Source organism: Aphelocoma coerulescens, unplaced genomic scaffold (assembly GCF_041296385.1).
Source record: "Aphelocoma coerulescens isolate FSJ_1873_10779 unplaced genomic scaffold, UR_Acoe_1.0 HiC_scaffold_46, whole genome shotgun sequence".
In the NCBI taxonomy this organism is placed as follows: domain Eukaryota; kingdom Metazoa; phylum Chordata; class Aves; order Passeriformes; family Corvidae; genus Aphelocoma; species Aphelocoma coerulescens.
In genome coordinates, this window is record NW_027183804.1 from 1711312 (window position 1) to 1732966 (window position 21655).

The following is a 21655-nucleotide window of genomic DNA, read 5'->3' on the forward strand; positions in this document are numbered from 1 at the left end:
AGGCAGAAGCCTCCCTTGAAGTGGCAGATATAACCCCTTCCCCTCTTAGTTATTATAATTTTGAAATCAAGGGCCTTTAGGCAATGATGTGGGAAATAGGAATAACAGCTCTTTACTATTATTTATATAACCAGTCAAACAAACAACAACAACTCTGGCAGTAACAGCAAACACAAACCCAGTCCCAGCCTTCTCGGCTGTCAGGCCCTTTCCCCTCGGGTGCAGTTCCGCTCGCAGCCGGCAGGGGCGCTGGCGGCTCCCGGTGAGCAGGGCAGGTGCGATGGTTCCCCCGCGGCTGCAGGGGGCGCTCCGGAGCGAGCTCGGGGAGCACGCGGCACCGGTGCCCTGGGATCCCGGGAAGGGATGGAACAAAGGCTTCACAAACCCCTGGGCAGCCGATCCCGGTGTCCGGCCGGACCCTCGGGAACAGCAGGCTGGAACGGCAGGGATGAGCACAAATCCTGGGGGGCAGATGCGATGTATCCAAGCGGGGAACCCCCCCGGAGGTCCAGGCAGGCAGGGCGAGCACGGCTACAGCGAGCGAAGGCTCGAAGCAGCAGCGGGGCAGGGCAGCCACAGCCTGGCCTCCAGTGGGATAGGGAAGGTGGGCCGGGGGTCCTGGGATCTTTGTCCGTGGAAAGAAAAAACGGCCGAAAAGAACCAGCAGCTTCTCCCTCCGAGAACGCTGAGAGCAACTGACCCCACAGCTACATCCATGTCCGTGCTCCCAGCGCTGCTCCCAGCCCTGATCCGTGGGGATGGGAATGTCCTGCTCCCTTCCCGGGGCAGGCTCACACCTGAGCCAGGTGTGCAGGGCAGGACCTTGCCCTGAGCCCAAGCCCTGTCCCCCCTGCAGGATCTGCTTCCCATCGGCATCTTCCTCCTGCGGCCCCAAGCCCAGCTCGGTGCTGAACGAAGGGCGCTGGGCTGGGGTCATCCCCCGGCGGGGGCTGCGCACCCCCTCTGCCCCCTCCCCAAATTCCCTCCCGGGGCAGCAGGGGCTGGCTCAGGAGCCCTGTGGGCAGGGAAAAGGGGGGTGACACGGGGATGGGGGGGTCACACACGCTCTGGGGGGACACACACGGCCCCTGGGGACCCCCCCTCACCTTCTCTGACAGCACCAGGAGGATGAACCCCAACATGGAGCCCCTGACCCCCGGCAGCATCTTGGGGGATGGGGTCTGGTGGCAGCTTTGGAGTCTTGGGGGAGGTCACACCTGCCCTAAAACCCCCACCCAGCCCCGGAGCCAATCTTGGACCTCTCAAAGCCCCCCAAATCTCCTTGCCGGGACTCTCCCAACCACACCCTGCATCATAAATGATCCCAAAAACCACCAAAACCCCTTCCCATCTCCCCCAACACCCTCCCAAATTCTCTCCAAGACACACAGCCCTGCCAGCACCCCAAAACTCCCTCACAGACTGCACAAAAAGCCCCCAAACCCCCTCCCAGCACCTCAAATGGCCCCAAGAGGCTCAAAAGCCCAGCCCAGTCCCCTCAGACCCCCTCCCAGCCCCCATGGCACTGACCAGGACAGGTTGGTGGACAGGAACATCCACAGCCCAGAGCAGCTCAGGCACTTTAGCAGCGATTTGGGCACTTTGGGGGGGACACCCTGGATGGGCAGACCCAGGGAAGGGACTGGGACAGACAACCAGAATTCCTGGAGAACAGACGGGCTCAGGTGCACATGTTCTGCCCCCACAACTGTGAGATTGTGGCCCCAATCTGCCTGGCTTCACAGCCCCACAAAACTCAGATCCTCCCAAATATTGCCCTGAACCCCAAATTCACCCCCAAATTGCGGGAAAATGGTGCAGCTTTAGATGTCTTTAAATTTTTATTTTTACCCCAATTTTTGCTGTTTCAGTGGGATTAACACAGAAATTACTTAGGCTGCAAAAGACCTCCAAGATCATCCGGGGTGGCTTGATACCACCAGAAGAAACAATTGGACAGAGCAGATGAAAATTTTTAGGGCATAAAGTTAAAAAATCAGCTCTTCCCAATGAATTTCCAATGTTGATCTGAGTCCTGATGGATGTTCCTGCCCCTGCGTTCACCCAGGTGCCTACAGGGATCCAGGAGAACGTGGAGAGCACCAGCCAGGGGTCTTCCCAACCTGGATCACAGGGAATGTGGGTCACCAGGGCTCTGCCAAACGTGGCTCCTCTGACGGGAGATGGAGTTGGAGCAGAGGACAAAGCTCTTCCCGCAGTCGGGGCACTCGCAGGGCTTCCCTTAGCGGTGCCTCCGTTGGTGTTGGGTCAAGTGAGAGCTCCTGGAGAAGCTCTTCCCACACTGGGGACACTCGTAGGGCCTCTCCCCGGTGTGGATGCGCCGGTGGCGGATCAGGTTGGAGGTCCAGCTGAAGCTCTTCCCACATTCCCCACATTAATAGGGCTTCTCCCCAGTGTGGATCCTCTGGTGGTCGATCAGGTAGGAGCTCCACCTGAAGCTCCTCCCACATTCCCCACACATGTGGGGCTTCTCCCCATCGTGAAGCTGCTCATGAACCACCAGCTCTGACCTCTGGCTGGATCTCCGGCCGCCTTCCCGGCACAGGGTGGGTCTTTCCTCCTCAGAGCACCCTGGGCTGCATTTGCAGCCCCTCATCCTAAGGGATCTCCGGGGCTTTTCCTCCCCATTGGATTCCTGAGCTGTGGAGCCGCTCAAAACGGCCTCTTCCACCAGGTTCTGCCGTGGGGATTTGTCCTCCCTGGGCTCCGTGCTCAGCTCCTTGTCTGGGGAGGAAGGACAAGGAGAGGATGGGATTTGCCTCCGTGCCACAGGGAAGGGGAAGGAGATCCCCCCAGTCCCTCCCCGGCAGGACGGTGTCGGCAGCGGGGTTGTCCTGCAGCTGGGGGCGATGCTGGGCTGGGAGATGGAGCAGGAGAGAGGGGGAAAGGGGCACTGACTTCCTCCTCACCTGCCTGGGGGTCCCGGGGCATCTTCCTCTTCCTCACAGCCTCCTCCTCCATCTGGCCACGGGTTGGGAATGGGAAATCCTGATTTGGGGAGAAACAAGGGATGAGCACGTTGAGTGTAAGATCCCTCTGCCCAAGTCCACCTCTAGAAGTCACTGGGCACTGTGTGTTCATAAAAATCTGCTCTCAAAAAGCCTCTCAGGAGTTCCCCCTCTCTGGCCTCTCTGTTTTGGTGTTGGGGGTTCCCCCTGTCCCAGCTGCTGGGGGTCCCTCTTTTATTGGGGTCCCCCTCTCTACTTGGTCTCCACCCTCCCCAGGCTGCTGGGAGTCCAGGAATCCAAAAGCTCCCCCCTTTGGTCTTCCCACTTAGGGATGCTGGGGGTTATGGGGTCCCCAGGTCCCTTCTCCCCTTATTCTCTGCTTCGGGGTGCAGGGGGTCCAAGGAGTCCCCCTCCCCTTCTCCCGGCAGTTGAGGGTCCCGCAAATAGTGGTGCTCCCCCCTTTTGGGGCTCCCCACTTTGGGGTCCTGGGGCTCACAGGGGTTCGCTCCTCCAGACTGCCGGGCCTCCCCTGGTCCCGGCACTGCCCCTCTCTGCTCGTCCCACTTTGGGGGTCCCGAGGTTCCCCCTCTGGCTCTCCCAAGGGGTCCCGCAGCCCCCTGGCTCCGGGCTGGAGGTGGCTGTGCCTGACCCAGGCAGACCCAGCCCCCACCACGGGGCGTACCCCACATCCCCCTGCCCGCTGCCAGGGCTCTGCTGGCACCGCCACCGGGACCCCCAGAAACACCTCCTGGGGACCCCCAATGTCCTCACAAGGGGCATTTTCTGCTCAGCTTTGGAGTTCTTCATTCTCCAAACATCCCCCCCAAAAAAACACAACCCAGGGAACCCCCCCGGGATATCTGGGCCGAGCTCCCCCTCCCCGGGCACCTGCGGGATGGGGGGCGATGATCCCACGGGTGAGGGGCTGTGAATTCAGGGAGCGCTCAACCTCATGTGGGGAGTGACTGGGTCTGAACTGGGGGCAACTGGGTTCAACTGGAACCACACTGGGAGATAATGGGAGCAGCTGTGCCCATGCTGCGGTCATACTGGGATCCTAATGGAACTGACTGGGATGATACTGGGAGTGTCTGAGGATGACTGCGACCATACTGGAATCAGACTGGGAGGGACTGGAAAGGTGCTGGACATGACTGGAACCATACTGGAGGTGACTGGGAGCAACAGAGACCGTGCTGAGAGCAAATGGGATTGTATTTGGAGTAACTGGGAGTGACTGGATTCATACTGGGAGCAACTGGGCCCACACTGGGAGTGACAGGGAGTCACTCTGGCCATGACTGGAATAATACTGGGAGTACCTGGGACTGACTGGGGTCATACTGGGAGTGACTGTAACCATGCTGGGGGTGACTGGGATCATACTGGCATTGAGAGGGAGCAGTTGGGAATCACATTTGGGGACACTGGGACCATACTGGAAGTGACTGGACCATACTGGAAGTAACTACGGGTCCTACTGGGGCCATACTGGGAGGCACTGGAATTACAGCAGGTGTGAATGGAACCTGACTGGGGGTTGCTGGGAGCTGCTGGGCCCATGTTGGGAGGAAAATGTGGACACATTGGGAGCAACTGGGATCAACTGGAAGGTACTGGAACCATGCTGAGGACACTGAGACCACAACTGAGGCCACAACTGGGGCCACAACTGGGATCATACTGGGAGCAACTGGGACCATACTTTGGGAAACTGACAGAAACTGGGATCATGCTGGAGGACCCTGGAAGTAACTGGGAAAGACTGGGATCATTCTGCGGTAACTGGAACCTTACTGGGGCAACTGGGAGTGCCTGGGAATGACTACAAACATGCTGAGGGCAACTGGGATATACTGGGAGTGTCTGTAATCATACTGGGGGTGACTGGAATCACACTGGAAACAGCTGGGATCATGCTGGGGGGAAATGAGACCATGCTGGGGGCACCTGGGAGCAACTGGATCTATGCTGGGGGAAACTGGGCATGACTGGGACTATTCTAGGGGCAACTGGGATCATACTGGGAGGAACTGGGAACAACTGGAACTATGCTGGGGGAACTGGGATCATACTGGAATCACAGTGGGTCCATGCTGGGGGAGACTGGGATCATACTGAGGGTGACTGGAATCATACTGGGATTGACTGGGAGTGGCTGTGAGCAACTGGAATTGTGCTGAATGCAGCTGGGAAGAAATGGGAGTGACTGGGAGCATGCTGGGGGTGACTGGGATATACTGGGAGAGACAGGGAGTCACGGGGATCATACTGGAGGCTACTGGGCTCATGCTGGCATTGACAGGGAGCAACTGGGAACACCCTGGGGGCCACTGGCATCATACTGGGAGTGACTGGGATCATCCTGGGATTATAGTGGGTGTCAATGGGGGTTACAGGGAGCTACCAGGCCCATGCTGAGAGCCTACTGGGGATGCACTGGGAGGAACTGGGAATGATAGGATGCATGCTGGTGACAACTGGGATGTACTGGCAGGGGCTGGGATAAATCTGGGGGCAACTGATCCATGCTGAGGTAACTGGGAGTGCCTGGGAATGACCACGAGAATGGTCAGGGCAACTGGGATATACTGGGAGTGTCTGAGACCATGTGGGTGGTGACTGGGACCTCACTGGGTGTGACTGGGAATGTGCTGGGGGGAACTGGGAGCAATTGTGAGTGACTGGGGCCCTGCTGGGAGAGTCTGGCATCATACTGGGAGTGACTGGGACTATGCTGGGGCAACTGGGAGAACTGGGAACACACTGGACAAAAGTGGGAGGAACTGGGAGCAACTGAGACTGTGCTGGGGGCAAACTGCATCATAATGGGCGGTGACTGGGAGTGACTGGGTTCATACTGGGAGCAACAGGGAGTGAGGGGAAATGACCAGGATCATACTGGGATCATACTGGGCTCATACTGGGACTGATGAGGAAACTGGAACCACTCGGGGAGGGAACTGGGCTCATACTGGGAGCAGCCCTTTCCCGGCCCCGGGACCCCCGAGCCCCTTTCCCGGCCGTGCCGCCCCTCCAGCCCCCAGACCCCCCCGCCGGGGTCCCGCCAATCCCAGGGGTCCCCCCTCTCGGGCTCCCCGCTTTGGGCTTCTGGGGCTCTCCTCTCTCCGGGGTCCCGCTTAGGGAAGCCGCGGCTCTCCCGGGGGTCCCCAAAACCGGTGTCCCCCCGCCCCCCCGGCCCCGCGCCGTCCTCACGGGGCCCCGGCAGAGCTCGGAGGGCCCGGCCCGGGAAGCCCAACCCCCACCGCGGGGGGACCCGCATCCCCCCGCCCCCGCCGGGGCTCTGCCGCCACCGACACCGGGACCCCCAAAAACACCGCCCGGGACCCCCCGATATCCGCCCGAGGGGCATCTGCGACTCGCCTTTGGAGTCCCGCAAGCTCCAAACATCGCGCCGCCCGCCCCGACAGAGAGGATGGAACAGCGAGCCCCAAACAGATTTCCTACGAGCTCCAAATATCCCTCCCCCCTCCAAAAGCACCGCCCGGGATGTTTGGGCCGAGCTCCCCCTCCCCGGGCACCTGCGGGATGCGGGGCGGGCGATGCTCCCGGCCCGAGCGGCTGCGGATGCAGAGAGCGCTGCCCGCACGTGGAGCCTCCTCCGCCTGCTCCGCCTCCTCCTTCTTCCCCCCGGCCCTCCTCTTCCTCCTCCTCTGTCCCGCCTCCTCCTCCTCCTGCCCTTCCTCCGTCGCTGCGGCCGCGGCCCGGGAGCTCTCGGGGCAGCGGGGCCGGGCCGGGCCACGGTGGGAAAGGGCTGGGTCAGCCCAGGGCGAGCTGGGGCAGCGGAGGTTTGGGGCAACAACGGGAAAGGGGTGGGAGAGGGGGGATCCGGGGAGGTGGGACAGCGGGAAAGGGGTTCCACTGGGGTCCCCCAGTTAACCCCAGCAGCCCCAAACCCCGTCCCAGCCCTCCCCGTTCCCTCCCCACCCCCGGCTGAGTGGGGGGCTCAGCCCAGGACTCGTCGCCGTTCGGGGCTCCCCCGAGTGCAGCAAACGGGAGAGTGCCCCCCGGGTGAAATTTTGGGGTTCGCTCTGCCATCGGCGCTTTAAGATGCCCCGGTAAAGTCGGTGCCCACTATAACTCCCGTTAAAAGGGCAACACCACTCCCGTTGATTCCGGCAGCGGAGCCCCGGGGGGAGGGGGGGTGTGGGGGTCCCGGCGGGGTTTGGGGGTACCTGGGTGGTGCCGATGATGGCGATGGGGACCCCGTGCTGGGGCTGAACATTCGCGAGGGGCTCCTGGGGGGTTTTGTGGGTCCCGGGGGTTTTGTGGGTTCCCGAGGGGGGTTTTCAGGAGTCCCAAAGTGGGGGTTTGGGTGATCCCGGTGAGAATATTTGTGTGTCCCAAGGCTGTTTTGGAGTCCCTGCCGGTGATGGAGATGGGGACCCCGTGCCAGGTATAAACCTTCTCAAGGGGGTCCGGGGGGTGTTGGGAGGTCCCGTGGGAATTTTGGTGTCCTGAGAGGGTTTTGGGGGGTCTGTATGGGGCTTTGCATCCTGGGGAGTTTTTGGAGGGTCCCGGGGATATTTTTGGGGTCCCAGGAAAGGTTGGGGTTCCCCGGGGGGGTGTTGGGGATTCCCGGGAGGTTTTGGGGTACCTGGGCGATGCCGGTGACAGAGCTGGGGACCCCGTGCCGGGTATGAACCTTCTCGCTGCACACGGGCAGCGTCAGCATGTTCAGGGAGATCCTGGGGGGCCCGGGGGATTAACCCCAAATCCTGGGGGAGCCCAAATGCTGAGGGACCCCCCGAACTCCCCTCACCGCTGGATCTGCTGCAGGCAGGGGGGCACCAGCACTCGGCTCCCACCCCCCACTCTCACGGGGGGGCTGCAGAAGAAATCTGGGGGGCACAGACGGGTGAATGGGAGCTGGGGGTCCAGGCCTGGGAGCCGAGGGCTGGTGGTTCCAGAGCTGGGTGAGGGGGCTGGGCAGGTCCAGGGCTGGATGCTGGGAGCTGGGGGGATCCAGGGCTGGATGATGGGAGCTGGGGGAATCCAGGGCTGGATAATGGGAGCTGGGGGGATCCAGGGCTGGATGCTGGGAGCCCGGGGATCCAGGGCTGATGCTGGGTGCGAGGTGCTCAATGGATGCTGATTCTGGTTGCAGATTCTACTTCACTCTGCATCAGGAAGGCTCTCGAGCTGATAGTTTCTTCTGTCACTTCCCTACCTACAAGTCCCTGGCCCCGCCTACCAGCAGATTCAGAGGGTCTGTTTGCAGAGACACATTCATCACATTCCTTTCAATGTTTCCCTGAAATCGCTGTATTGTTACACTGAATTCAACAAATCTTTGCTTTTGGTGGATGCCTTTTTCATGGAAGGGACAAGAGACCTTCATGTGTGCAAGCCGCGTGCCTTCCTGCTTGCTCTGCTCTGAGGGCAAAAGTCGCTTTCTCTGTTCAGCTGTGCTGCTCCTTTCCACTGTGCTGGCTCCAACAATGGACACTGGCACTTCAAACCAGTGGGAGGAGTTGGGAAATGTGAGTGAAAATAGATTATCCAGAACCCCCCTTGATCTGTCCTCGATCACTCACTGGGCTTGAGGAGATCCTTGGTAAGTGCTGCCTGGGAAGCCTGTGAAAACAGGAGTCAATCTGATTTTACCACTCGTGTGCTGTAATGCAGCCTCCAAAAGGAGCGATGCTTTTCTGCACCTGTGCACACACGTGTCTAAAGCACGTGAATCCTCCATTAGCTCCACATTCATTCTGAGGCTTTGCACCCAACTGTTGATTTGGTCCTGATGTTGCTCATTTTAGCTTCAATGGTTGCAAAACACAGCAGATCAGAGGAAATAAGAAATACAAAATTTTTTTAAAAACTAAGAACACCCACTGACAGCACTGCAGATTTTTTTTTTTATAGTATACTTTTTATTAAATCCTCTGTCAGTAGATATGTTCCTCCTAATTCCTTTATGCCTTTTGAACCACAGCTATTTATCATTATTCCTTTTTAGTATTTATTATGCTTTTTAAACCCCATGTATAACAGGCTGATGCAATCAGAAGTAGATTTCTATCCCAAACAGACTGAAAAACTCATTTCTTCATCCCAAAGAGACTAAAGCCGGTGTGTTTGGCGTCCCATCTCCCACAGCCGGTCCCGGTATCTCCGCAGGGGATTTCTGCCCTGGGGCAGCCCCGTGGCCATGGTGACACCCTGAAACATATATTTAAAAGAAACAGAAAGATTTTAGTTATAGGCTAGCTGTGTTGAAATGAGTTAGAATAAGAAAGAATTTGAGCTGGACTAGAGTTAATTAAACTAATTAAGAGAAAATAATAAGAGATTTGAAATGCTTTTTAAGATGTCAGTAATTGATTACAGAATAATTGATGCTCTGTCATTTCTGTGTTTGTTTAGCTGTGCTTAGAACGAGGAACAGAAATATTGATCAGTTGGTGTAGGGAACAAGGACAATTCCCAATTTCCTCCCTCTGTGGGAACCTATTCAAAAGTCAGGCAAGAGGAAATTGGGAGGTCACTAAAGTAATTAAGATTGTTAAAGTTCAGAAAGGCAAAAAAGGTGCAAGTGAGGGAGATGAGCTTACTTCATCTGTCTGGGACCACCGACCCAATTCAAGAGCAGCGACTCAATTAAGAGCACGCACTGCGCATGCTTAATGCCATTAAAGCTCATTTCCATACGAAGCGGAGAATGGGAGGGGTCACTGTTAGAAATATGTATTTGTAGTTTGGATATTCATCACTTTTGTGGCTAAATGAACTCTGTAACCGTTCATACCTGGGCACTGCGCATTAGGAAGCTGTTCCACGCCGCTGTCCGGCGCCAATAAAACATTCACTTTCTAACTCTCACCTGTTAGAGAGCTTTTGTCTGTCTCAGCTGGATATCGATATGAGATCGATATTCACATCTTGGTAAATCAAGGGGCTGCACGGACACTGGGGCCGGTGTGCGAAGGCGTTTGGGGCTGCACGGACGTTCTTTAGCAGCAGTGTTTGTCTTTATTCTCTCTGTTTTTATTCTCTCTGTCTTTACTCTCTCTGTCTTTACTCTCACTCTATTCTCTTTCTTCTTACCGTCTCTCTCTTTTCCCCCCTCTTTATTCCCTCTCTCTTCACTCTCTCTATTCTTTCTCTCTCAAGAAAATGAATACAAAAGCTGAATTTTTTAGCAATATAATATTGAACATTTATTAGTTGAACAAAGGCAAATCACAGCGCTGGGGCGCTTGGCAATATTGCCAGAGGCGCCCTCCATTCATTTCACTGTGGACTTAAGGACTCTCTTAAACTGTTCCATATTCATTAAGCCCAGAAAGTCATTTACACTTCACTCAGCTTTCCCCCCTCTCCGGTCTCTGCCCCTTCCGCCAGCACGCCGCCGCCTCGGTGCTCGGATCTTGAAGAAGAGACACAAAGTCCCAACAGAACAAGCTCTGCTGTTGTTTTCTTTTTTCTTCTTTTTTTTTTCAGTTATTTTATGCTATTTTATTTTATAATCTATTTTACTTTTCGTTTGTCTTTTATTTCTTTTTGCCTTTTTATTTTTTCTTCCATTTCATCGGCTTTTTCGCTATTTTCACCTACCGCAGCCTTTGTTCCCCTGCCGGAGGTTTGCGGTGAGGCGCTGTCCCAGCGGCTCTCCCCGGAAACCAACGAAATCAATTGAAATAATGATGAATTGTTGAACTCTTCCCGCTGCTGTTTCCAGAAGGCCCCGGGAGGAGCCGGGGGCGGGAGGGGGGTCCCGGTGCCGGGGGCAGTCCCCGCTCGCCGGGCGGATCCCGGTGGCGCAGCTTGGGAGCCGCGGAAGTGCCCGAGGGAGCGCGGGGGCGGGGGAAGAGGGGGTGCGAGGGGGTATCGGTGCGGGATAAGGGGGCTCGGGGGGGTCTCAGCGCCGGGGATGGAGGTGCCGGGCGGTCCCCGTGCACGGGAGTGGGGGTTCAGACCTGGATATGGGGGTGCAAGGAGGTCCCGCTGCCGGGAATGGGGGGGGTCAGGTGGTCCCTCTGCCGGGAACGGGGGGGGACGGCGGAGTCCCCGGCCCGGAGATGGAGTTTCAGGGGGGTCCCGGGGCCCAGAAACGGTGGCTCAGGGGGTTTTCCTGGGACGGGAAATGTGGGTTCAGGGAAGTCCCCTTGCCGGCAATGGGGCTTCAGGGACGTCCTTGCGCCAGCTAAGGGGAACAGGGGGTCCCGGTGCTGGGCAGGGGAATGCAGGGGGTCACAGTACCCGGGAATGGTGGTTCAGGGGGTTTCGGGAAGGCCCCGGGGCCAGACAAGGGGGAACAGAGGGGGTCCCGGTGCTGGGGAAGGGGATGCAGGGGGTCACAGTACCCGGGAATGGTGGTCCAGGGGGTTTCGGGGAGGCCCCGGGGCCAGACAAGGGGGAACAGGGGGGTCCCGGTGCTGGGGAAGGTGAGGCAGGGGGGGTCACAGTATCCGGGAATGGCGGTGCAGGGTGCTCTAGTACCCGGAAATGGGAGCTCAGGGGGTTCCCGTGCCCGGGAATTACGGTTCGGGAGTTCCCGTGCCGGGGGTCCCACTCGCCCCTCGCCCCCCCAGGAGCGCCCCCGGCCCCAGCGCTGGAGCCATCGCGCTGCTCCGCTGGGCCCCGCCCCCAGCCCGGCCCCGCCCCCAGAGCCGCCTCCGGCCCCGCCATTGGCGCCGCTCTTTCCTGCCCGCCAATGGCAGCTCGGGCTGCTCGTGACGTCACCGGGCGCCGGGCAGATCCCGGCGGCGCAGGGCGGGAGACGGAGAAGCCAAAGGGACCGAGGGAGCGCGGGGGGAGGGGACGGGGCAATTCCAGGGAATTCCCCTGGATCCCCTCCTGCCATCCCCCGGACCCTCCTCGGCCGCGCCCTGCGGGACCCCCGGGCCGGGCCGGGCTGAGCTCCCGGGCCCCGCGGCCAAACTCTGCCTGGAACCCGCTGGGTTCGGCCCGAAGCGGGGCAAGCAGCGGGACCCGCGGATCCATTTTGTCCTGCGGCTGCGGGGCCCCAGCCCCGGCGGAGCAGGACTGGGCGCTGGGACCCCGATCCCTGACTCCCCATCTCCTTCTCTCTCTCTCTCTCCTCTCTTCTCCCTTTCCTTTGGGTGATCATAAATCCCGGAGCGGCTGCAGAGCCCCGTGCCCAGCTCGGGTTTCCCAGGAAAGGGAGGCCTGGGGCTGAGTGCCCCGGGATGGCCGGGAATGGGGTCCGGGGGTCCCCGGGGTCAGGAAAACAGGGGGTGCAGGGGCTGGGATAGGAGGATACCCGGGGCAGGGGGTGCAGGGCGGTGTTGGTGCAGGATGAGGAGTGCAGGGGATTCCCAGTGCCCAGGAATGGGGATTCAAGGGGGTCTCAAGGTAAAGGAAAAGGGGGGCTCCCTAAAGCCCCCTCCCGCAGGGGCACGAACTGGGTCAGGAGCTCTAGGAGAGTGAAAAGGGGGCGACCACGGTATAGGGGAAATTCTGGGAGGGGCTCAAGCGCTCCTGGCGGGACACGACCCCCGGGGATCCCCCCTCACCTCCTCCCGCAGGTGGAGGCCGAGCCCCAGCCCAGGAGGACGAAGCCCAACACGAAGCCCCCGGCCCCCGTCAGCATCTTGGGGGGCGTCCGGCGGCAGCTCCGGGGCGGGAGGGGCAGGATCCGGGAAACGGCGGCGGCTGCCGGGAAGGGACCGGGACGGACTGGGACAGGCTGGGATGGACTGGGACAGACTGGGACACCGGGATACACCAGGACCAGAACCAGGACCGGAACCCACTGGGACCAGAACTGGGTAACAGAGGTCACACTGCGAGCAACAGGGACCACTCTGAGGGAGACTGGGAGAAACTGGGAGCGGGCTGAGTGCAGCTGGCAGCAGCTGGGAGTGGCTGGGAGCGTGCGGGAACAAACTGGGCGAACATGGAACACCCGGGGGACGCGGACCAGCCGAGGGACACGGGATGTCCACGGACCGTGGGAGGTCCAAGGAACGCTGAGCGTCGCTGCCGCGGCTGGAAAAGCTTGAATGGAGTTTTTATCCCGTGACGTTCCCGGGAGCAGCGGCAGCTCCGCGCCCCCAGCCCGGGGGTGGGAGCAGGGGAGCCGCGGGCAGCACCTTCGGGGCACAGCCGGGGGCTGGGGGGCTCCTCCCCGCCGTTCATTTTCTCTCCCCTCCATTCACATTTTCTCCCCAGAATTGAAGTGTTTCTCGCCCCGATTAAACTGTTCTCCCCAATTAAGCCCTGAGGCCCCTCCGATTGAGACCTTCTGGAAAGAGCAGCGGGAAGACTTCAAAAATCCATCATTATTGCGTTGGTTTCAGAGGGAGAATCGGTAGGACAGCATCGCACCACAAACCTCCGGGAAGGAAACAAAGGCTGTGGGGGGGAAATAGAGAAAAAAACCCAATATAATAGAAGAAGAAAAAAAAAAGGAAAAAAAAAAAAAGAAACTAAGAATAAAAGAAAAAGAATGAGTATGATAGATTATAAAATAAAATGGCATAAAATAAATATGAAAGAAGAAAATAACGGCAGAGCTCATTCCGTTGCGACTTCGGGTCTCTTCTCCGAGCTCCGAGCTGGGTCTGAGCCAGGAGCCGGTGGGCTGGGAGAGACATCGCTGCTGAGGGGCTGAATATTTCCGAAACTAAAGGATCAAGGGACAGCTTGAGGTTCCAGCAGTCCCCGCGCACACGTTCGATTCCCTCATTTCAAGCTGAAAGCTCAGCTCCACTTGTGACTCTGCTTTGTAGCGATGGATGGAAACATTCCCCGCAATTCCCGTCCAAAGAGCCCGGCAAGGTTCGCGTCGGGAGAGCTCCCTCGGGGCAGCCCCGGCTCCTGCCCTGCTTGAGTCCCTCTCGAGCCCGCTGTGGTTTCCAGCTGCTTCGCTCCAGCTGCCCCAAATGCCCGTGAATTGCACGGAACTGGAACAGATCCGAGTCCTCGTGGCTCGGGCTAAGGGCAGGGAGAGGTCACTCAGGGATCGCCATCGCGGCCACAAGAGCCCCGACGTGGGGAATGAACTGGATTTGGGACGGAGCGGATCAGAACAGGAGAGCGAGGAGGAAAATAAACCCTGGTACAGAACCTTCCCCCGACCTCTTTCTCCTTGGCGGAGTTCACTTTATGCCCGGCTCCTCCCTGCTGTGCCCAGCGGGGCAGGGAGAAGGGATGGGAGTCGCGCTCAGTTCGTGCCGCTGCTTCCCCCTCGGGGACAGGAATCCTTCCCTGCTGCGGCGCGGGGTCCCTGCCATGGGGTCAGTCCGTGCCCTGGCCAGGGGTGGGGTCCCTCCCATGGGGTCAGACCCTGCCCTGGCCAGCGGGGGGTCCCTCCCATGGGGTCAGTCCCTGCCCTGGCCAGCGGGGGGTCCCTCCCATGGGGTCAGTCCGTGCCCTGGCCAGGGGGGGGTCCCTCCCATGGGGTCAGACCCTGCCCTGGCCAGCGGGGGGTCCCTCCCATGGGCTCAGTCCCTGCCCTGGCCAGCGGGGGGTCCCTCCCATGGGCTCAGTCCCTGCCCTGGCCAGCGGGGGGTCCCTCCCCAGCCGTGCGGTCACTCCCCGGCCCGGCCCTGAGGCGCGGGGCAGTCGCGGGGCAGCCGCGCTCCGGCCCCGTCAGCGGCAGCGCCGCTTCGTGCCGGGCAGGAGCGGCAGAAGGAGCCGGGCGGCGGCGGGGGCTGAATCCCGGCAGCAGCGAGGAGGAAGAAGAGGAAGAAGAGGAAGAAGAGGAAGAAGAGGAAGAAGAGGAAGAAGAGGAAGAAGAGGAAGAAGAGGAAGAAGAGGAAGAAGAGGAAGAAGAGGAAGAAGAGGAAGAAGAGGAAGGGGCCGGGGCCGCCTGCGGTGTCCGATCCCCGGCAGCAGCGGGGAGGCCTCGGGCAGCGGCGGCGGGCGGGGCCCTTTGGAGCCGCCCCGAGGGCTCGGTGCCGCCCCGGGCCCCTGAAGGAGCCGCTCGGCGGGACGGGCGAGCTGGGAACGAGAGAAAACCGCGAGAAAATAAGAAAATCCGATCAAAGAGCCGCACCGAGGGGCGTCTCCGCAGGCCCGTGGCACTGAAGGAGCCGCACCGAGAGACCGGCGAGGAGCCCGGCGCTGAAAGAGCCGCAGCGGAGGGCGTGGGATGGGAGATGCGAATGGAATAAAAAAAGGAGAATGGCATAATAAATTCTGGAAGAAGTGCACGGGGAGTGGCGGGTGCGCAGCGACTGAAAGAGCTGCAGCGAGGGAGCGTCGGGGCAGCAGCGCGGGGTCTCGGCCGCTCCGTGTGACCGAAAGAGCCGCAGCGAGGGACGGGCGGGGCGCGGCTCGGATCGAGCCCTCCAGCTGCGCCAAGAGCGGCGACCCCGCGGGACCGCGCCGGGGCCGGGCGGCGGCGGCAGCCGGAGCCGGGGAAGCGGCTTGGAGCGGCGGAGACGAGCGGGGTGTTCCCGTCAGCTCCGCTCAGCCCTCGGGCACCGGGGGGTTCCGGGGCTTGTTCCCGTCAGCTCCGCTCAGCCCTCGGGCACCGCGCTGGGGCCCCGCGCACTTTTCCAGCCCGGCCGCCCCCACGGGCCGGGCCCCGCGGCTCCCGCTGCCGCCGCCTCGGCCCCGCCGAGCCCAGAAACACCGGAAAATCGCTGCCATGCACTAAGGAACCTTTCCGTGCGCAGCCAGGGGCGCAGAGGGGGATCCTTATGAAGTCCCCTCCCCTCAGTCCCTCCTGGCACGGCCGGGCATTAGCGCAGCTCCCGGGGCTGTGTCCCGGCACCGGCTGCTGCCACAGGGCACGGGGCTGCCGCGCTCGGGCATTAAACGCGACAGATTTGGGGAGCAGGGACAGCCACAGAAAGCCTCGGGGAGCCCTCGGGAGCCTGGAGCTGCACGAGGGCCACAAAGGATGCCCTGGACACAGCGATGGCCCCAGCAGCGGCTCTGCCCCCCAGCACGGGGCTGTGTCCCAGACCCCACGCTCCAGCCCGAGGTTTGGGGGCGGCAGCGGAGCTGCTGGACGGAGGACGGCTGGAGGAGCAGGAGCGGGAGGAAGAGGAGGGATAAAGGGGGAGGGGCGGGAGGAAGAGGCGGGCCAGAGGGGGCAGGAAGAGGAGCCTCCATGTGCATCCATCGCTCTCTGTATCCGCAGCTCTCGGCCTCGGGAACACCGCTCCCCCCATCCCGTAGGTGACCGGGGAGGGGCAGCTCGCCCCAAATATCTTGGGCGGTGCCTGGGGTTGTTTTGGGAGAGGGGATTTTTGGAGCTTGGAGGACTCCAGCACCGAGCCCCAAATATCTTTGTTGGTTCCTGGGGAAGGGGGGTTTGGTGAGGCGGGGGGGGAGGGGAGGCGGATGTTTGGATCTTGCAGGGCTCCGAATGTGAGTCGCAAATGCCCCTTGGGGGATATTGGGTAGCCCCCGGCACGCGGGGTTTTGTGGTCCCGGTGGCGACTGCCGGGAGAAATGGGATGGGGCGGGATGGGGCCCGGGAAGGGTGGGATGTGGATTGGGGTGTGGGATGAAGTGTGGCGGAGGGGGATGGGCGGGATGGGGCCTGGGATGAGGCCGGCGAAGGTTGGGGATGATGAGGCCGGCGAAGGTTGGGGATGATGAGGCCGGGGGGACCCCAGTCCTCAGGGGCCTGCGGGGTATCCGCCAGCTCTGAGGGAGTTTTGGGGCACCCCTAATCCTGAGGGGGTGGTGCTGGCAGCGGGGGACACGTGGCTCCGGCACCTCTGGCCCCAGCTGAGCCCCCCCCGCCCCCAGCGCCCCCCGGAGCGGAATTTGGGGAGGGGGAGGTGGGGGCGGCCAGGCCGGGCCCCCCCGCGCTGTCCCGGCGGGGGCCGAGTGCGGGCGGGAGCCCCGCGGGGCCCGGCCCTGCCCGGGCACGGCTGATGCCGCCCGCCCGCGCTCCGCACTGGTCCGGACTGGTGCTCCCAGTGCCGTGCGGGGCGGGGCCGCTCTGGGGACCCCCCAGGGCACAGCGCGGCTGCTTTGGGGCTGTCGGCAGCGCCCGGCGCTGGGCATGGGGCGTGTGGGGGCAGCTGGGGCCGCACTGGTGGCACTGGTGGTGCTGGGAGCCCCCCCGGCCGCGGGCGAGGAGCTCTGGGGTGAGGGGAGGGGGAGAAAAGGGGGGACCCGTTGGAAGGAGGGGGAGAGCAATGAAAAGGGGATCGGACTCCCCAAACTGAGTGGGAGAGGGGACTGAGAGCCCCAAACCAGGCACATGGGACACGGCGGCTTTGGAGGAAGATGAGAAAGGAGAGGGGGATGGTGGAGAGAGGGTGGAAAAAGGGAGTGAGATCCTTCCCCTTAGTGAGGTCGGTTGGTGGATGAAGATGGGGGATGATGGGAAAAGGGGGGAGGAGGGGAAAGATGGGGGGTGGGACCTCCAGGTGAGTGGGAAGGGTGTGATGAACCTCAAAGTTTTCATCATGGCAGGGGACTGATCTTCTGTGGGAAGAGCTTTGGCCGGAGCACGGAGCTGATCTCCCAGCGCAGGATCCAAGATGGGGAGAAGTCCTGTGTCTGCCCAAGCTTTACCCAGAGGTCCCATCTCAGAGGAGAGAGACCCTACAGGGGCCAGGAGGGCAGGAAAAGCTTTCATAGGAGCCCCAGCCTCACCAGACACCAGGGGATCCACACTGGGAAGCCCCTATGGATGCCCAGACTCTGGGAAGGGCTTCACCATGAGCCCCAAGCCCCTGGAACACCTGTAGGAGCCACCTGGAGGAGGGTCCCTACAAGTTCTCGGCTGCAGGAAGAGCCCCAAGGAGCCCAGGTCCCCCCAGAATCACCACCTGAAGCAGAAGGTGGTGACAACTCTCCATCCCGGGGCCCTGGGAACACTCTGGGGTCTCCAGGCTTACCCCCCCCCCCCCAACAAGGGGCTCACAGCAGCCCTCATCCTGCCCCTAAAATCCCTTGGGATCTCCCATCAATCTCTGCATCCCCCGCTCCCCTCTCCATCCTGACATGAGACCAGAGGGGTGGAAGTCCCCACCCAGGGTGACCACAACACCAAGTTCTTATCTCCACCCACCAATTTTGCATCTTTTCCCTTGGCCAGGTTCCCTCCAGTGGGTGGGAGCAGCCCAGAGCCCTGCACTGCCCATCCCAACCTGTCCTGGCTCCATTCCCATTCCTCCCGTGGGATGTGAGGGGCTTGGGGAACAGGGGAGGAGGGATGGAAGAGAAGAAGGGGGGAAGAAGGAGCAGGAGAAAGGATGGAGAGAGGAGGAGCAGGAGGTGGGACTGGGGAGAAGGAGGAGAATGGATGGAGTAAGATGAGAAGAAGGTGGAGGAAGAGGAGGAAGCTCGTGGGTCCAGCAGTCCCAGAATTTGCAGGCCCCTCACCCCAAGGAGCATCGACCCCCCCCATCCCACAGGTGATGGGGGAAGGGGAGCTTGGCCCAAATATGCTGGGGAGTCCCTGGGCCGGTGTTTTTGGGGGGGATGTTTGGATCTTGCAGGAGTCCAAAGCTGAGCCATAGGTGCCCCTTGGGGGGATACTGGGGGGTCCCCAGGAGGTGTTTTTGGGGGATCTCTGTGCTGGCTGCTGGCAGAGCCCCAGTGGGGGGTGGTGGGATGTCAGGTCCTCCCCATGCTGGTGGGTCAGGCAGGGCAACCTCCAGCCCGGAGCCAGGGGGCTGCGGGACCCCTTGGGAGAGCCGGAGGGGGAACCTCGGGACCCCCAGAGTGGGACGAGCAGAGAGGGGCAGTGCCGGGACCAGGGGAGCCCCGGCAGTCTGGAGGAGCAAACCCCTGTGACCCCCAGGACCCCAAAGTGGGGAGCCCAGAGAGGGGGGAGCGCCGCCATTTGCGGGACCCTCAACAGCCTGGAGAGGGGGAGGGGGGACTCCTTGGACCCCCTGCATCCCGAAGCAGAGAATAAGGGGAGAAGGGACCTGGGGATCCCATAACCCCCAGCATCCCTAAATGGGAAGACCAAAGGGGGGAGCTTTTGAATTCCTGGGACTCCCATCAGCCTGGGGAGAGTGGGGACCAAGTAGAGAGGGGGACCCCAATGAAAGAGGGACCCCCAGCAGCTGGGATAGGGGGGAGCCCCAGAACCCCAAAACAGAGAGGCCAGAGAGGGGGAACTCCTGAGAGGCTTTTTCAGAGCAGATTTTTATAGACACACAGTGCCCTGTGATTTCTAGAGACGGACTTGGCAGAGGGACCTGTAAAGTCAATGTGCTCATCCCTTGTTTCTCCCCAAACCAGGATTTCCCATTCCCAACCCTTGGCCAGATGGAGGAGGAGGCTGTGAGGAAGAGGAAGATGCCCCGGGACCCCCAGGCAGGTGAGGAGGAAGTCAGTGCCCCTTTCCCCCTCTCTCCTGCTCCATCTCCCAGCCCAGCATCGCCCCCGGCTGCAGGACAACCCCGCTGCCGACGCCGTCCTGCCGGGGAGGGACTGGGGGGATCTCCTTCCCCTTCCCTGTGGCACGGAGGCAAATCCCATCCTCTCCTTGTCCTTCCTCCCCAGACAAGGAGCTGAGCACGGAGCCCAGGGAGGACAAATCCCCAGGGCAGAACCTGGTGGAAGAGGCCATTTTGAGCGACTCCACGGCGCAGGAATCCAACAGGGAGGAAAAGCCCCGGAGATCCCGCAGGAGGAGGGACTGCAAACGCAGCCCAGGGTGCTCTGAGGAGGAAAGACCCACCCTGTGCCGGGAAGGCAGCCGGAGATCCAGCCAGAGGTCAGAGCTGGTGGTTCATGAGCAGCTTCACGATGGGGAGAAGCCCCACATGTGTGGGGAATGTGGGAAGAGTTTCAGGTGGAGCTCCAACCTGATCAATCACCAGAGGATCCACACTGGGGAGAGGCCCTATGAGTGTGGGGAATGTGGGAAGAGCTTCAGCCAGAGATGTACCCTGATCCAGCACCAGAGGTTCCACACTGGGAAGAGGCCCTATGAGTGTGGGGAATGTGGGAAGAGCTTTGTCACAATCTCCAACATACGTATCCACCAGAGGATCCACACCGGGGAGAGGCCCTACGAGTGTCCCCAGTGTGAGAAGAGGTTTCAGACCAGCTCCATTCTCCTCCAGCACCAGCGGATTCACACGGATGAGAGGCCCTTCCGCTGCCCCGACTGCAGGAAGGGCTTCAAACAAAACTCCCACCTCGTCACCCACCAGCGCATCCACACTGGGGGGAGGCCCTACGAGTGTCCCCAGTGTGGGAAGAGCTTCTCCAGGAGCTCTCACTTGACCAAACACCAACGGAGGCACCGCTAAGGGAAGCCCTACGAGTGCCCTGACTGTGGGAAGAGCTTTGTCCTCTGCTCCAACTCCATCCCCCAACAGAGGACCCAGGTTAGGAAGACCCCTGGCTGGTGCTCTCCACGTTCTCCTGGATCCCCGTAGGCACCTGGGTGAACGCAGGGGCAGGAACATCCATCGGGACTCAGATCAACATTGGGAATTCACTGGGAAGAGCTGATTTTTTACCTTTACACCCTAAAAAATTTCATCTGCTCTGTCCAATTGTTTCTTCTGCTGGCTGCGGAGAGAAACAAAGGACTCTACACGATTCGGTGTGAATCAGGCAGAAGCCATTTTATTGATGACCTACTGTCCCTCATATACAGTCCTTGCTTTCCCTACACGTGATCGTGCATAATTATTATGGGTTAAGGGCTATTTTCACACGCTGCTTTATGCTTTGTGGTTGGCTCTTGTCTATGTGTCACATTGTCTGTCGTGTATGTCACAACTGTCCTTCAGTTTGCATTTTCTTATCCTTTTCTTCCTTTGCTTGTTCCTCATTCACATCCTCCCCAGTGCTGCTTGTTCCTTTCTCACAACCTCCCCATGGCCCCTCCCCTCCCCCCCCATCATCCCTGCCTCCAGTTCTCTGCTCTGACTGGAGCCTGGGGACACTTTCTCTGTCGTGTCCCTCACTGGGACCCATGAAAACTTCCAGAAACTTTGAAGTTCAATTCTGACTTGAATTCTTGAGAGGTTTGTGCCAGTCCCTGTCAGGGACTGATGTTCAGGGCCTCAGCAGCAAGGCCCGAGAGGGTCATTGCAGTCCTTGTGCTGTATCTGTGCTGCTGAGCTGGGCCGGGCTCCTGGCACAGAGGCAGCTCCTGGCAAGCGGCAGCGCTGCAGAGAGACAGCTCTGGCCAGGAGCAGCTCCTGGGCACAGCCCAGCAGGGCTGGGGCACTGCCTGCAGCCAGCCTGGGCACAGCACAGAGGCACACAGGGCTTCAACTCAGCCGGGGCTGGGAAGGGGCTGGGAAGTGACTGGGGGGGCTCCAAACCCAGCCCAGGGAGCTCTGAGGAGGAAAGACCCAGCCTGTGCTGGGAAGGCAGCTGCAGATCCAGCCAGAGCTCAGAGCTGGTGGTTCATGAGCAGCTTCATGGCAGAGAGAAGCCCAACAAGTGCTTGGAATGTGAGAAGAGCTTCAGCTGGAGCTCCAGCCTGCTCTGCCACAAGAGGATCCACACTGGGGAGAGGCCCTGCGAGTGTCCTGAGGGTGGGAAGAGCTCCAGTCTCCTCGGGCACCAGCGCAGGCACACAGAGGAGTGCTCCTTCTGCTGCCCTGACTACACAAAAGGCTTCAAGTACAACTCCACCCTCGTCACCCACCGGCGCATCCACACCAGGGAGAGGCCCTGCGAGTGTCCCCAGTGTGGGAAGAGCTTCTCCAGGAGCTCACACTTGACCCCACACCAACAGAGCCACCAGTAAGGGAAGCCCTGCGAGTGTCCTGAGGGTGGGAAGAGCTCCAGTCTCC

The 21655-nt window shown here is 60.7% G+C and overlaps 1 protein-coding gene and 1 pseudogene across 1 annotated transcript; one reads left to right on the top strand and one right to left on the bottom strand.

Annotated features, from left to right (window-relative positions):
* LOC138101737 (zinc finger protein 420-like) overlaps positions 1–21655 on the bottom strand; it is a 99745-nt pseudogene that overhangs the window by 66555 nt on the left and 11535 nt on the right.
* On the top strand, positions 19622–20149 carry LOC138101764 (zinc finger protein 3-like; the record flags this gene model as incomplete). Its single annotated transcript, XM_068999550.1, has 1 exon — positions 19622–20149. A coding segment is annotated over one exon (528 nt), but the record flags the coding sequence as incomplete, so codon positions are not given.